This window comes from Galeopterus variegatus, unplaced genomic scaffold, assembly GCF_000696425.1.
Source record: "Galeopterus variegatus unplaced genomic scaffold, G_variegatus-3.0.2 Scaffold724, whole genome shotgun sequence".
Taxonomy (NCBI): domain Eukaryota; kingdom Metazoa; phylum Chordata; class Mammalia; order Dermoptera; family Cynocephalidae; genus Galeopterus; species Galeopterus variegatus.
The window spans coordinates 480,130-497,525 of NW_007726835.1; the positions used below are offsets into that span (position 1 = coordinate 480,130).

A 17,396-nucleotide genomic window follows, 5' to 3' on the forward strand; every position below is an offset into this window, starting at 1 on the left:
CTCAGCCAGTGAGCGGCCGGTCTGTATGTGGGATCCGAACCCTCAGCGGGAGCGCCGCCGCGCTTCCCCAGCGGCGCACTGTAGCAGTGCGCCACCGGGCCGGCCCTCTTGTGCAGTTTTCTACTTGGCTTCCTGTCCTCTTTTTACTAATTGTAGCAGTGTGCCACCGGGCCGGCCCTCTTGTGCAGTTTTCTACTTGGCTTCCTGTCCTCTTTTTACTAATTTCCTTGTGTAATCTGTGTTTCTCAAACTTTGATGTGCATATGAATCACCTGGGAATCTTTTTAAATTCAGATTTTGATTCAGTAAAGGTAGGATGGGGCTCAAGATTGCACACTTCTAGTAAGCTCCCAGATGATGCACAAGCCTTAAACCACTCTTTGATGGCAAGGTTCTAGATGTTAGTTGGAGAGTTTACAAAAGTCTCCATTCAAATTTGTCATGCTACTGTCACTTCTGTCTAGATTTATTGAAATCAAAGAAATCTATATTTTGCTTAAGATTATGCTATTGGGGTCTTATTTCAGAAGTCCTTCATTATCCTGGGTTACAATGATTTTCTTATCTATTTTACTGTATAAACTTTATAGTTTTATTTTGCACTTAAGGACTTAATCCTTATGAAGTCATCTTTGTATTGGGTATAAATCCGGTAACTACTTTTAATTTTCTTCTTCATAGTGAGCTAGTTTTCCCAGCACCAAATATTCCACTCTTTCTCCATTGACTTGTGGTGCTATCTTCATCTTTTTTCAAGTTCCAGGATATGCAAATGTTTGCTCTCTGCTTATTCTATTTCCTTGGTTCACATATCTGTTCCTGTACCACTGTCTCACAGTTTTTATGTTTATAGCTTTGAAGTATGTTTTAATACATGGAAAGGTAACTTCCACCATTGTTGTTCTTTTTTGGATTTGACTTAGCAATGTGTAGATCTTTATCCTTTTAGATAAATATTAGAATGCATTTGTTTAGTTCCTCAAAAACTCTGGCTAAAATCTTGAATGGGATTGCATTGATTTTATATATTAGTTTGGGAATTGATATTTTCACAATATTAAGCTGTCTCATCTGTGAACAGGGATATATTGCCATTTATTTAGATCTTTTCTGTCTCTTAATAGAGTTTAAAGTTTTTCTCCATAAGGTCTTGTGGATTATTCTTTGTTTTGTTAATTACAAGTACTTTACTATTTTGTTGTCTTTGTGAACAATATTTTATTTCTTTTGTATTTGCTAGTTGGTTATTTCTGATTTAGAGAAATGTCAGTAATTTTTATAAACTGATCTTATGTCTTACAATCTTGCTGACTTTTCTTGTTTATCTGTTGCTTTGATTAGTTTTTTCATGTAGATAATTATATTGTCTGCAAATAATGATACTTTTGTCTATCCCATTCTTTGCTTTTTTAATTTTAATTTTTTGTATTTATCATTTATTTTATTTGAAAAATTAATAGATTATTTTTCAAGAAGTTTTAGGTGTACAGAAAAATTCAACAGAAAGTATAGAGGGTTCTAATACACTGTTTCTTCCACCCCCCCAGTTTCCACTATTATTAATATCTTACATTGGGTGTGAGAAATTCATTACAGTTGGTGAGTCAGCACTGATACATTATTAACTAAAGTCCATAGTTTACATTAAGATTTACGTTTTGTGTTACAGTTCTATGAGTTTTGCCAAATGCATAATGTTTTGTATCCGCCATTATACAGAATAGCTTCAGTGCTTTAAAAAATCCACTGGGCTCCACATATTAATCCTGCTGCCCAACCCCTGAATCTCGGTAACCACTGATCTTTTTACTGTCTTTATAGTCTTGAGTTTTCCAGAATGTCATACTGTTTGGAATCATACCGTATGTAGACTTTTAAACTGGCTTATTTCACTTAGCAATATGTATTTAGGGTTTCTCCATGTCTTTTTTTGGCTTGATGGTTCATTTCTTTGTATCACTGAAGGATAATTCTATTGTATGTATGTACCACAGTTTGTTTATTCATTCACCTCGTGAAGGGCATCTTGGTTGCTCCCAAGTTTTGGCAATTGCGAATAAAGCTGCTATAAACATTTATGTGCAATTTTTTATGTGGAGATAAGTTTTAAATTTATTTCAATAAATACTTGGGAGTTTGATTGCTGGATTGTATGGTAAAGGTATGTTTAGTTTTGTAAGAAACTGCCAAACTGTCTTCCAAAGTAGTTGTACCATTTTGTATTCCTACTAGCAATAAATGAAAGTTTCTATTGCTCCACGTCCTGGTGTTTGTGTTTGGTGTTAATGTTTTGGATTTGGTGTTAATGTTTTGGATTTTAGCCATTCTAATAGGTGTGTGTAGGAATGAAAGTTTCTATTGCTCCACGTCCTGGTGTTTGTGTTTGGTGTTAATGTTTTGGATTTGGAGTTAATGTTTTGGATTTGGTGTTAATGTTTTGGATTTTAGCCATTCTAATAGGTGTGTGTAGTGTTTGGTGTTAATGTTTTGGATTTTAGCCATTCTAATAGGTGTGTGTAGTGTTATCTTATTGTTGTTTTAATTTGCAATTCCCTAATGACATATGATTATTTGCCATCTGTTTATCTTTGGTGAGGTGTCTGTTCAGATCTTTTGCCTGCTTTTTAGCTGGGTTGTTTTCTAATTGTTGAGTATCTTATTGTTGTTTTAATTTGCAGTTCCCTAATGACATATGATTATTTGCCATCTGTTTATCTGTGGTGAGGTGTCTGTTCAGATCTTTTGCCTGCTTTTTAGCTGGGTTGTTTTCTAATTGTTGAGTTTTAAGAATTCTCTGTATATTTTAGATACAAATCCTTTATTAGATATGCAATTTGCAAAGACTTTCTCCTACCCTGTAGCTTATGTTTTTATTCTTTTCATAGTGTCTTTTGCAGAGCAGAAGTTTTTAATTTTAATGAAGTCAACTTACCATTTTTTTTTCTTCATGGATTGTGCTTTTGGTGCTGTATCTAAAAACTCAGCCAAACCCAAGGTGACCTAGATTTTTTCCTATGTCTTCTTCCATAAGTTTTATAGTTTTTCATTTTAATATGACCATGATTTTGCCCCTCCCTGCTTTTCAGTCTTATGGGACACAATTCCACCTGTCTCTGAGGATGTACATAGCTTTCCTGCCTCCCTCATTTTGCTCTTTTTATGGAATTTCCTGTACCTTTCATCTCTGTCAAACATAAGCCTTCCTGACCTCTAACACCCACCTTTGCCATGTGCCTTCCCTCAGGACAGCAGTAAACTCTTCCTCTTCTTCATTTCTGTAGCTTTCGTCACAGTCTGCCTTGTACCCTGGGAAGCAGCATGCATAGTAGAATGAACACGGGCTTCCGCATCCAAGATATGGGTTTGAATCCCAGCCTCACCACTTTGGAGGTAGTTACTTAAGGTCTGCATACCTTCATTTTTTCTTACTGCAAAGTGGACATTACAATATCTACCTCACAAAGTTGTTGTGAGCAGTACATGCAGTGATTGGGTAAAGCACATGGTAGGTGATTAGCAAATGATAGTTAGTTTCACTTTTACTTTCTCTTCTCCTTTCCCAATGCATAAGTTCCTTGAGAGCCGGTACCATGTCTGAGTCACCTTTGTACTTCCCACGAAACCTACCCTTGTGGGTTACCCTTGGTAAATACTCAGTAAACTGAATTGAATTCGAATTACCTGTAAGTCTTAAGTCATGGGGTTGAAGTAAGAGTATATTGCCCTGGAAACAAACCAAATGTCCATGGACAGGTGAATGGATAAACAAAATATGGCATACACACACACACACACACACACACACACACACACACACACAGTGGAATATTATTCAGCCTTAGAAAGGAATGAAATTCTGACACATGCTACAACATAGATGAACCTTGAAGACATATATGAAATAAGCCAGATACAAAAGGACAAATACTGTATAATTCCATTTATATGAGGCACCTAGAGTAGTCAAATGCAGAGACAGAAGGTAGAATGGTGGTTGCCAGGGAAGAGGAGAGTGGAGAGTTAGTGTTTAATGGTACAGAGTTTCAGTTTGGGAAGATGAAAATGTTCTGGAGCTGGATGGTGGTGATGGCACAACAATGGGAATGTACTTAATGACGCTGAACTGTACACTTGAAAATGGTTAATTTTATGTATGTTTTACCATAATAAAAAAAAGTTAAAAGAAAAATGTTACCCTCTCTTCTAAGTGTATCCGTTCAGGTAAGAGAACGGAGTGTGAATAGAGTGTCTAGCGGAGGTGGAGGGGAGCGCTCGTCTCTGCTGCGTCCTGGTCTGTGGGGACAGGTCCTGTACCTTTTCTGGGCATGGAGCATTGTGCTCTACTCTTCCTACTGCATGAGGGATAATTCTCAAAAGGGAGGGTGTGGGGTGGGGATGAAAACAGGCACCTGACACACAGGGGTGTGGGTCCTTCTTATTCCTGATGAGGTTCTCTTCCAGGAAATGTGGTAAGAGTCTTTGTTTTCTGATAAGCAGCTCAGGCCATTTAAAAACACCTATCTTCTTGGGATCTCTTCCACACACACAATTTTTTTTTTTTTTTTTTGAAGAATAGACTTGTAAAATAGGGATGAACATTTGGGGAAAGAATTTGAAACAGAAATTAGCAGAAGGAAGGAGGAGGGGAAAGATGTCAGGGAAATCATCCTTGCGTCTGTGGTGAGCGCATGTGGTCTTCCACGAGGACCAGCCCACATGCCGTGCCTCTTCCATGCCTCAGTTGGTGCGTTTCAACCTTCTGGGTGCTTCATGCCCTGTGGTTCCATTTAATGACATGCCTCGCCTCACCTTTCTTCCCTCAACCCCACTTCATCTTGATATGAACTATTTTTATACTTAAATGAAAATTGATTTTTCAAGAATATCAAGAAACTTAACTTCAAGGCTAATTTTAGAATTTCCTGACACCCTTTGGCATCACGAAGACATACTGGATAGACTCTGGGAGAGAAGGAAGACAAATCAGGTTTGAGAAACGTGCACGAGCCTAGCCAGGAGCTGTCTTTTCCACAGCTCAGAGCTGATCAGTAGGTGTCACAAGTTATAAAAATCGATTGTCCCAGTTCACTAATGTCAAAATGACTTAGATGGAAAGAGGCAGTCATTAAGGAGAGTGAATTTGCTCAGATTTAAGAAGTATTGGTTAGAACCCCTAGTGACCTGTTCTCTGCTTGCCTGTGTTCCTACTCCATTGGAATGATTTGATTTGAAAGCATTTGACTCATATTTTAGTCATCCTTTGGTTATTCCACCATCTGAGCCATTAGTTAGTCTGCAAAAAGAATCAATGCAGCTCCAAGTGACAGTGTTTATTCTGTATTCACAGACTTTTCCCAGCTCTTCCTTGTAGGCTGGCTGCTGGAGAATCACTCCCACACACATACCTCTCCTTTTTCAGTAACTGTGGGTCTGTCCACCTGCACACACTTCTCTCAGCTACCAAAGTGAGGTTTTGTGCTGTTCGCGGTGGAATGATCCTATCTACACACCGCTGGTATATGGGTCCCTGCTCCTTCCTCTGTAATCTGTGTGAATTTAGAAGACTATCTTTTCTATTTTGAGATATGGTAAAGACAATAAAAGCTTTGTTATTTGACAAGTGAAGGGAAATAGTGGTGCCTTCATATATTCACTTGCATTTAATGAAAAAACTAAGTAAGAGAAATCCATGCTATTATTTCTTTCTGTTATTTTTCCTTATAGGATTGTATAAGGGAATCAAAGAGTAGCGATTTTTCAAAATCTTTTTTTATGTAAAGATCATGTGAGAAGAAGACCTAATTAAACAAATTCTAGTATTTCTAATTGTTTCCTTCCATTTTGCTTTTTCAGAGCATATTGCTAGATTGAAGATCTGAATTGAAAATATGCTGGTTTCTGGAACTTTATCATTATTGAGGAATCATATACAAAATTGTTAAAAATATGCTGGTTTCTGGAACTTTATCATTATTGAGGAATCATATACAAAATTGTTATTTTTTTTCCTTTTTTAACTGTATTTAGAAATGGTGAGTTTCCTGAACTTTAGTGAATTTCACTATTATTTTAAAAGTGATGTTGTTAAGATAATTACAACAATACCACCTGGTCACTGAAAAAAGTCAAACCACCCAGAAGTTTATGAGTAGAAATTGTTATCCTTTTGTCTCTATCCTGTCTCATTCCCATTCTCCATGGAAACCACTGTGAGCAGTTTGGTGTTAGTCTTGCAGACCTTTTTAAACACACACACACACAGAGACACACACACAGACACACACACACACACACTCTCTCTCTCTCTTTCCCCACACAGTTTTTTTAAAAATAAAGATTAATACAGGTTTTAAAATTAGTATGCATACTGTTCTGTAATGTGCTGTTTTTAATCAATAGTCTATTGTGTACATTATTCATATTAGTAAATGTAGAGTTATGTCATTCTTTTTTTTTTTTGTCTTTTTTCGTGACCGGTAAGGGGATCGCAACCCTTGGCTTGGCGTCGCCTGCACTGCGCCCAGCCAGTGAGCGCACCGGCCATCCCTATATAGGATCCGAACCCGCGGCGGGAGCACCGCTGCACTCCCAAGTGCTGCACTCTCCCGAGTGTGCCACGGGGCCGGCCCTAGTTATGTCATTCTTTTTAATAGCTGCTTAGTATTCCATAGTGAGGATATATATTATTTCCTTATTAGTGAGCTTATTCACATAAATTTTATTGATGTGCCTCTGTGTGCCAAACTCTGTACAACACAGGGAATACAATGTTGAGCAAAACCTTAAAAATCTCGTGCGTGTGGAGGGGCAGACATTAGTCAAATACACAAAACCATGCTAAACTTGCCATGTAAGCTGTAATGGGGCAATTTAACTCAGGGAGGTCAAGAAAGGTTTTCCTGAGGAAAGACCCTTAAGCCTCTATCTGAAGATAAAGGCTTTTAGGAATTTAATTCTAGGAATTTGAGAAAAAAGGGAGGAATATTTCAGGATCCTGTGGCTAATGAAAGCCTGGTGAATCAAAGGAGCTAAAAGAAGGCCCATGGGACTGAAGCTGGAGAAATGAAGGCAGGTGTTGTGAGACGAGGCTGGAGGTGGGGACCACATTAGGCAGGGATTTGAAAGTAAGTTATTAGAGTCTCGACTTTACCCTAAAAGCAATGGATGCAGTGTTCTAAGCAGGGGTGGGGCAGGGCAGCATGACCAGAATGGCATTTTGGAATTAGCTCTTCAGCTATAGTGAAGAGCACGGAGGAGAGGAACAGACCAATTAGGAGTCTATTAAAGTGCAAATGAGAGATCATCATAGCTTAGACTGAGGTGGTGGTGATGGGAAGGAGAGAAATGGATTGCAAGGAGAGCTGTGCAGGAGGTAAAAGTGAACGGACTAGATGTTAGATTGGATATGGGGTGGAGAGTGGGGAAGGAGAGGGAAACATCAAGATGACTCCCAGCTTCCTGGATAGATGTTTGAGAGGAGGAGCATCAAAAGAGAATTGGTTTTGGCAGTGGAGAGGGGTGTGATGGGACAGAAGATTAAGTTTTGTACATATTGAGATAACCAAGAGATGGCAAGTATCGTCTGTTGCTGAGAAGAGAGGTGCGGCCTAGAGATACAAATTTGGGAGTCATTTGCATAGAGGCGATGTTGACATCATAGAGGTGGTGTGGCTGAGATTACCCATGGAGAGTATGGAAAGTGAGGAAGGAAGAGGCTATAGACCAGCCTTGAACATCTTTGCTTTCAACAGAACTATGAAATCTTTCATGACTGTGCTGTGGAACACTGAGACTGTCTTAGAGAAGGGTAGTTTGGGGATTTAAAATAAGTGACAAGAAGTTATGAGGAAGGTTGTATTGCACAACAGGCACCGTCCTCTTGATAGAGGGCTAGTAACTGAGGCTGTATCTTTGATCTTGGGCTAGACTCATCTTTTTTACTTATTTCATGTGAAAAAGAAGGATAATAACATTTTTTCTACCTTGCATAGGTCATGTGAGGGTCAAGTGAGATAAAGCATGTGAAAGTGCTTTGCAAATTGTCATTTTCATTATAGATTACAAAGTTGCCTTGCACCAGTGTGTTTAAATTCATTTCAGAGCTGAAGCAAAAGTGTGTGCTTTTCAGCCTATGCTGGGCTGACAGGGAGCAAAGAATTGTCTGATTTTTAAAAAATGTCCCTCAAATACGTGTTTTTACATTTTAGCTGAAGTCATTGTGCTCTTTTATACAGAATAATAGACGAAGTGATGATCTGGTATACCTCAAAGACATACAGAGCCAGACAAGGTCTAGAGAAGGATACCTAAATTGATCAAGAGGGTAGAAAGTGTTCTTTGTGAGGGATGATAAAAGAATTAAGGCTCTTCATTCTGGAAAGACACAGGCTGAGAGGGGAATATGATTGAAATTCATAAAATAATGAAAATCATAGGATAAAAATATGAACTTATTAAATCCCAGAGTTTAATAACTAGGAACAACTGTATTATTTTAAAGAAGTAGTTTTAAAGCGAAGTAAAAATAGCACTTTTTAACCGGGAGTAGTAAGCATATAGAACTTACTACTCTCAAAGTTTGCTAGGGCCAGAATCAAATATTGTAAGAGAAGGATTTATATTGTTGGAGGATAGCTTCATAGGAGACTATAAAATGAAACTAAAACTATTTGGTTAAATTTAATCTTGGGAGTTGACTATTAAATTTAACCATAGGGAGTTGACTATTAAGATTTCCTGTCCCTATATTGCCTGCTTGTCCAAATCAGGACTCCTGAAAGGACATGCTGGAGAGCAGAATGCACAGAATTCGGGATCAGAGGGTCTGGCTGCAAGTTCTTTTCCCAGTTTACTCCTCTGAAAGAAAAAAAAAAAAAGGAAGAGTATCAAGCTGGTCTCTGAAAGAAAAAAAAAAAAAAGGAAGAGTATCAAGCTGGTGGTATAGCCGATCTCCAGCATCACTCTCTCCCACAGTCAATCAATTGACAACTATTAAAAAAGCAATGACTGCCAATTCTGAAAGAAAAAAAAAAAAAGGAAGAGTATCAAGCTGGTGGTATAGCCGATCCCCAGCATCACTCTCTCCCACAGTCAATCAATTGACAACTATTAAAAAAGCAATGACTGCCAAGCTGGGGCCGCTAGAGCTCAGGGGAAGAGGAGGAGAGACCTACGGAGTGCACGAAGGCGGGAGAAGCTGCTATGAGAGAAAGAAAGGACTGCCCCAACCGTTTCCAGCCCTGGCTGCATCAAGGCTGGCACTGGTGAGCGCATGGAACAGGAGCTGGCAAAAGCTGCTGCTGTACCCTTTGTATGAAGTTGTTTGGAGGCTGCAGGGGAGAGGAGGGTCTTGGTGGACCCTAGGCCAGCAAGACCAGTGACAGGGTTCTTGTGGACCCTCGTAGGAGGGAGGGGCCACAGACAACAGAAAGAAGGAGCCACTCAGAGGCTGGTGAGTCATCACAAGGAACTGGAGCACAGCTCGTCCCATGTGAAGTGTTTGGAGTATGGTGGGTGGGGGAGACAGGCCCATTGGGGGAACACTGGGGCACAGCAAGGACAGCTGATCTGCCCTCCAATCAGGACAGGCCCGCTCAGTGGAGACTGGTCAGAACTATAGATCTGTAGGGGTTACAGGTTGCTGAAAAGACTCAGGCCCAGACCGGAGTTTCCATACAACCCAGGTGTTTTGGACCTTGCAAGACCTGGAAAAACTTAAAAGGTCAACAATTAAAACCCAAGCTGCACAGAAAGCCTTCCCCAAAGAATCAGCAGCAAAGCAGCACTTTAGCTCAACCACAGAGCTCAAATGCTGGTTCCCACAGGAAGTTCCCCCATTTTAGAAGTAAGCAAAGGACAACCAAATGGTTCCAGTGCAGAGTTTAAGTGGTGGGGGCAGCTAATAATCCAACACAGAAGTGAAAGAAAATACAAAACACCCACAGATCAGAGACAAAGTTCTGATATTAACCAGTAAAGGTCTAATACCACCAAAGAACACCTATAAATCTTGGAAGAGCCAGAACCCCACAGGCCCACGAGCTGGAGTGGGGTGGGGCTGAGGGCCTCAGTCATGTCCCCTGATGTTCACATCCAGCCCAGTGACAACCGAGCCACTGCTGGAAACCACCCAGGCTCCTGAGCCAGAGTGGGGGAGCCCGTGGGCCTCAGCTATGCCCCCCACCCTCCACAACCTGGCCAGTGAAGGAGCTGGCTATAGGACAGCCCTGCACACCCTTTGTTACCTACCTCCCTCCTAACCTATCCCCCCACTGCTCTGCAACAACGTCTTTGAATGTAAAAAAAAAAAAAGTAAATAAAAAATAATAAAAACATAAACTATTAAATAATCAAAAAAAAAAAAAAAAAAAGGGGGGTGGGGAGGTAATATCAACATTAAAGTCTGCCTAACTATTGTGAAATTCAAATGAAGTGATGTATCTGGAAGTGTTTTTCATTGATACACAGATATTATCCTTATGAATGTGAGAATTTCCTCTTTTATTGTAGCATTTCCAGTTCTCTGCCCAGCAGGTGGGTTGATCCTCACCTTCCCCTTCCTGACCTTGGCCTCCTAAGGGAGCAGGATTAGCCAACTCAGAAATGAAAGAGAGTGCTGAGGGCAGGGAACAATCCTCATCCCCTAGGGAGGTGGAGAGAGTGTGGTCACCTCTTCTCTCATCCCCTTGCCCCTCTGGAAAGATCTGGTGGGAGAACTAAAGGTAGGGAGAACTTTGCAAGAATCTCTCTTCTCCTTTGGATGTTTGGAGTGGTAAGATGCCACTTAATGGATGAAAGTGTTTTGGTCTCTGGGGGATTTTGAGGGTTCCTTTGGATATTAGGAACCCTAAAAAAGGACAATACAGGGGCCAGATGAGAAAAACCTTGGGGCACTGGTTTCTTACGGCTTCTTATAGGATTAGGATCAAGGGAGAGAGAAAAATATGACCATGAAATTTCCTTTCCAGATGGCCATTGCAATTCATTATAGCAGGAAAGCTGGTGGTACACACACAGCGTCAGAAGGAACAGACCTCTTGGTACCAAGAGCCTGTCATTCCTTTCTCTGTAAGTTGTATCCATTCAGGGCCCAGCTGACGACTCATTTCCTCAGTGAAACCAGCTCGTATTGATCTTGCTCGCAGAACTCCCGTAGCACACAATTCAGCCCTCGGGTATCTATATATTTGCATAGTTATTGCATTGTATGTTCTAGTCTCAACCTTTAGTAATGTTCAACAAACGTGAGCACTTGATATGACCCAGGCCCTGGCTTAGAGATGCAACCAGGGAGTAAATTCCTTGGACTCAGGGTCTGTATCTGATACTTTTTCACCAGTGCAGGAAAGAACCTGTCTTGCCTCAGAACCAAGGGAAACCTCTTGTTCTCCTGTGCTGCCTTTGACATGTGACTTAGTGGGATGCTTTGCAGGAACCTCTCACTTTGAGGGAGCCATATTTGTAAGGGCCAGAATTCCTCATTCCTGGTATCCGTGAATTGTTGGGAAAGTTGTGTGGGGTGTTTGTATTTTTGCTGACTTGTCTCAAAAAACATAAAGCAGCGCTCAGAATATCTTTCTCAATAAAGACAGCATCATTCACATGTCTGTTAGTGCCACTTTCATGTAACATGGTGATTGTTTAAAAGATTCCCCTTCCTTTCCATTTGTTCTGAAAATTGCAAAAGCCAGCGGTAGAAGCTGGGACAGGCTCACTGAATTTCTTTCTCCGTTTATTCTCTGAGAAAAGGGTCAAGGGCAATGTCTATCTGAAGGCTGATGTAGGAAAGTGGCTCTACTACCTGCCTGTCTTCTGCCTTCCGTTTCTGTTCATGTCTCAGGTCCACTTTCTGATGTAGAGTGCAGGCCACCCTTCTCAGCTCAGATGGGACAGTTCTCAGGAACCACTGTGACCCATGAGGGACCCCTCCCTGCAGTTTCCAAGTCAGGGTCAATAATCTAGTTCTTCCTATTGAACAGTTCTCTTTTGACTTCAGCTTGTAAAATTTCTGATTTATGTATGTATTTATTTCATTTTTATTCTCTCCTTTGCTTTAAAGTTTATATTTTTAATCACAAGGAGACCTTGTGATCCTCTTCTCACTGACCTAGATATTTTAAGGACAGATATTTTAAGAGACTGACAGTAGCTTTTCATCTGGGGATACAGGCCAGCTCTCAGAAGCCGATGAGCTAAATGTAATAATAAAATATTAATCCTATTTCCCACACATGAAACACTTGCCTTGTTTTTCCTTACCTATCCAAACTTACTCATCCAGTGCATTGTAGAAAAAGCCATGGAGTTGGGGATAAAACTTGAGGTCTATTCCTGACTTGGGAGGATACAAGCTTTCTGACTTTGGGTGAGTCACTTCATGTATTAGTCCTTTTCGTGTTGCTATAACAGAATACCTGAGACTGGGTGATTTATGAAGAAAACAAAATTTATTGCTTACAGTTTCTGAGGCTGGGAAGTCCAAAGCCCATCTGGTGGTGGCGATAATGACTTGGGTCTCACATTGCAAGATGGTGGAAGCAGAGAGAGAGAGCAAGAGAGAGACAGAATCTCCTCCTCTTTTAAAGCTCTCAGAACCACACCCGTGACCACCATTTTTAATCCATTGACTATGGCATGGTCTTACAATCCAATCATCTCTTCAAGGCTCCACCTTTCAAATACCATGATAGGATTTCCCACCCTTTTAACAGTCACAGGGGGGACTAAGTTTCTAATACATAAAACTTGGGGACACAATTCAAGCTCAAGTGAGTTTTGGGGGGACATAATTCAATCCACTACACTTCATGTCTGTGAACCTTGGTTTCTTTATCTGTAAAATGAGGATGCTGAGAATCTCATGGTGTGAAGATGGAGGGTTTAGGATCCAGCCAGCTGGTGACTTGCATACACCCAAAGAAATACTTATCAAACTCCAGAAAGCCCAATTTGAGTAATCATGTAATCATACTACACTTCATGTCTGTGAACCTTGGTTTCTTTATCTGTAAAACGAGGATGCTGAGAATCTCATGGTGTGAAGATGGAGGGTTTAGGATCCAGCCAGCTGGTGACTTGCATACACCCAAAGAAATACTTATCAAACTCCAGAAAGCCCAATTTGAGTAATCATGTAATCATTAAACTCTCTTATATTTGCATATCTATATTATTGATTCTATCTAGACCCTACAGTTGAACAATGAACTATACCTTGTCTTTAATATGTGGCTGTGGTTTTTTTCTATCCGCATCTGGTGGATAAGTTCTTTGCAGGATGGTGCTGTGCGTTTTACTTTTCCGGTATCAATATTGCAATAATAGGCATTTAATCTTTGGTAATTGATAGTTGTAATACATTACCCATTTAACTAAATTCAGGTTCTGTAGCACAACAAGTGTTATTTTCTTTGTTTTTATATCTCTGCAGTTTCACTACTTGTTGCTAATGGTGAGATAGCAGGAAATATTTTAGGCTTTCATGACCTTGCCAATTTGTGGCTTCTCATCAATAAAAGTTGTATGTGTATTCAAAGTCCTACTGAGCTGCCATGAACAGAAGGTTTGTTTGAATTGTTTATCCACTATGAGGGTGGGTTTTCTCTGAATTGGCATTGTTTTCTCACTTAGGCATGTTTGATGAAGGCCCACCACGCTGCATGTGCGCCTGGGGAGACCGTCCTTTCTCCTGCCTAGACACTGAGGTCTACAAAGGAGACCTATTGCTGACCCTCTTCTTGCTGTGACAGGTTCTCTGTGGATTTAATAGTGGCCGAAAGATCCTGTGTTCTTTGGGTATGAACACCATTCCCAGCTGTCACATCACTTTCATGAACTACCTGTTGTGGGTTGAATTGTGTCCCCTCAAAAGATACATTGACATCCTAGCCCTTGGTACCTGTGAATGTGACCCTACTTGGAAATAGGGTCTTTGCAGAAGTAAGCAAGTTAAGATTCATTCATAGTGCATTAGGGTGGGCCCTAAATCCAATGCCTGGTATCCTTACAAGGAATGAGAGATTTGGACACACGCAGGGAGAAGATGGCCATGTGAAGAGCGAGGCAGAAATAGGAGTGATAAAGCCACAGCCAAGGAATGCCAAGGACTGATGGGAGCCACTCGAGACTTCAGAGGATGGCCCTGATGACATCTTGATTTTGGACTTCTGGACTCCACAACTGTGAAAGAATAAATTCCTGTTATGTGTAGTAAGTTGTTACAGCAGCCACAGGAAAGTAGTATGCTGCCTAAGAGTCTAAACAAAGTACAAAAGGAAGGTGCTAATTAGAATCGGTACACTTGAGGGGTGTCCTCCATGTCTGCAGGAGCAAACTGGGCATCACTCAGAGCAAAAATATGAGGGAGGGCATTCATAAAGAGGCTGAGGATATAGGAGAAGGGCCAGGGGTCTGGAGAGTGGGAGACGAAGTCAAATAAGGAGCTGCACCGAGCTGTGTAGGGAGGGGGCCTGGAAGTGTGGTGTGCAGGTAATCACCAGTTAAGGCATGACCAATTAGTACCAAGGCCTCTCATGGGAAGGGGGGTAATTGATTAAAAAAAAGCTTAGGACTCTACTTTGATTATAGTTGTATTTGAAAGTAAAAGAGCAACATTTCTTTTTAAAAAGTTATTTAAAAGAACAGTTCTATAATTCAGATATTATCCTGAAATTAGTCATTTTCCCTAATATTTAAGTTTAAAATTGAGTGCTTCTTCCAGGGTAATAAACATATATATATATATTTAAATATATATAAAATATATGCCTTCTTTCATGTTCATAAAACAGTCCTTATGATTATACTGGGCACTCTGAATTTTCTATAATTTCCCCAATTAAGAAAAACTGCTCTGTGTTGTCTATTTAACTAAGATAATGTAATGTCTAAGTACATTCATATGCCTCCTTTTCTTTTTCTTTTTTCTTTTTTGCTACCGGCCAGTACAGGGATTGAACCCCAGACCTTGGTATTATCAGCACCACACTCTATCCAACTGAGCTAACCAGCTGGCCCTTAATTCCCTTTGTTTTAATTTAAAAAATGTGGCCAGGAAATGCATAGAGACCTCTCCTGTGTTCTGGTGTTGGTTACTTGTTCATCGATCAGTAAGAGCTTTTATTTTCCACTTTCTGACTCTGTTGCTGAAATGCAAGAATTGGTCAGTCAATTCCAAATCCCTTCCTCCTTTCCTCAACCGGCATTTTAACAAATTATTTCTGAGTCACCCCTGGAGGAATTACCTGACACAATATGTTAGCAACATCTCTGTGTGGGCATGTGCTCTGGGTCCCTCCCTCTGACGGGTGTGAAGATGTGACCCACCTCTGACAACAATCTCAAAAAAGGGGAGGGCTGTATGAGATCTGGGCTAGAAGAGTGTTTTACTTTACTCTTTGGCATGGCTTGTCTATTCCAAATTAGTACAAAACATCTTTAGAATTCTTGAGTATGTAAGGAACAGAGAGAAGAGAAACCCAAATTTATTCAAGATTCAGCAGAGGGCTCAGGAGCATTAGAGTCCAGGCAAGTTACCACTTGTCAATAATTTTTACATAATAAAAACAGTTTTATTATTTCTTCTGATTACATAAAGTATTTTCCTTAAAAAAATTGATATATACATAAAAATATAGAGGATAAGATAAAAGTCACCTGGAATTCTACCACTTTAAGATATCTAATTAACACTTTTGTAAATTTACACATAGTTCTCTTTAAACACATACACTATTCACAGACAGACAATTTTACGGGAATGGGATGTAATAAACTCTGTTTTATGGCAAAGCTTTTTAAAAAAGTTACTTCCACCCCCACCCATTGCCCTTGGCACCCTCTCACTCAAGCAAAGGAAATATTAACTGCCAGGCATGTACCTTTTATATACGTTTATCTATAAAGGTGTATAAATACTCATATATGAACTTATATAATTACATGTATGCCTGTAAAATGGCATATGGGATAATATACTTTTTTACTCAATAATGTCATAGAAACCCCTCAAGTCAACTGGTATAACTCTAACTTATTTGAATTTGTTATTAGAAATTCTAATGTTTTACAACATAAATGTCTAATTTTTTATGTAATCATTTCCCTATTCATGAGCATTCACCTTTTCAGTTTTTTGCCACTCCAAACTAAAAATTTTTTAATGAACTAACATTCATAATGCTACGAGTCCCTAAGTTTTACTTTTTCAATTTCTAAACCTGATTTTTTTTTTATTCAGTTATTAACCTGCTGTCATGATTGTTTAGAAAGGCAATATAATATAGAGGTTCTCCTTGAAGTTCTCATTCACAGACATGAGGGGGTATGTGTGGTTTCTTTCTGTCATTTCAGGTAGCGTCCTCTTCTATGCAGACCTTCTCAATATGGTGGTCAGATCATGTTTCCAGCCTCTGGAGCTACATACTAAATCATTCCGTCAGGAAACTGCTGCTGAAGCAGAAAGGTTCCGGGCGGCTGACGTGGCATCACAGTTTCCAGTGTCTGCCAGCTGTGAGTAACAGCAGGCTGTCATGATGGGATAGAACAGCAGCAGCAGCAACTCCTGATTTAGGGACAAAAGATGTGAGTACTTATTTTCACCATTAACCAATTAACTGAATGAATTAATGAATCCCAAACTGAAGACTGCTAAGAAGGAATATAATGCCCACTAGAGACCCTTCTAAGAGATTCATTTGAGAAGCATTTGGTCTTAACCAGAGTAGAAAGGCATTAAGCCAGCACATGGTTTCAGCAAAATGAAGAACTTCACAGGGTCTTATTTGAAAAAACTAACTTTTACTGTGGATAATGCCACTTTCAAACCCCAACTCCTTGGAGTGCCTGCATACTCTGGCAGGGGCTGTCCTCTGTGGGATGGATGCATTGCTAATATGCAAAAGGACATATGATTTCAACTTACATAAAAATTTTAGACAGGTTTGATCATTGGAAGATGAAAGGAGGCTTAGCAGTTACGGTGTTTGGGGGAGAGGAGAGAGCCTGTTAAATATTTTAAGGAGAATTCAAGTTGGTTAAAGCTGACTTACAGGCAACGTGGAAACTTCTGTTCTCAAGCTATATAGATGACTAGGGGTGTGGTGCCTGCCAAATTCATGACAAATGAAACCCTGGCATGGATCCCATTAGCAAGAAGTGGCTCAATGGCTGCTGTTCCCAAAGCGTCCACTCTGGAAGTCATGTCCAGAGTTTCTGGTAGTTTCAGTGATAATAGACTATGTGTTTATGGGTTGGTGATTTTTTTTTCTTTCTATTGAGACCTTTTACTAATGTTTAGCTCTGCATAAAACCTCACAAATAACCAACAGCAATCTACCCTGAGTGTGGTTCACTTATTAAAGAACATATATATATATATATATATATATATATATATA

At 39.9% G+C, this 17,396-nt stretch overlaps 1 protein-coding gene across 1 annotated transcript in view; it reads left to right on the plus strand.

Moving 5' to 3' along the window:
- Positions 1-16,517, plus strand: part of LOC103589774 (synaptic vesicle membrane protein VAT-1 homolog) — an 89,527-nt gene extending 73,010 nt beyond the window's left edge. The window contains exons 9-10 of the mRNA XM_008571819.1: positions 13,749-13,893; positions 16,351-16,517. Of these exons, the coding sequence (XP_008570041.1) occupies positions 13,749-13,893; positions 16,351-16,517 (312 nt within the window). The remainder of the gene's footprint in view (positions 1-13,748; positions 13,894-16,350) is intronic.
- The last annotated feature ends 879 nt before the right edge of the window (positions 16,518-17,396 follow it).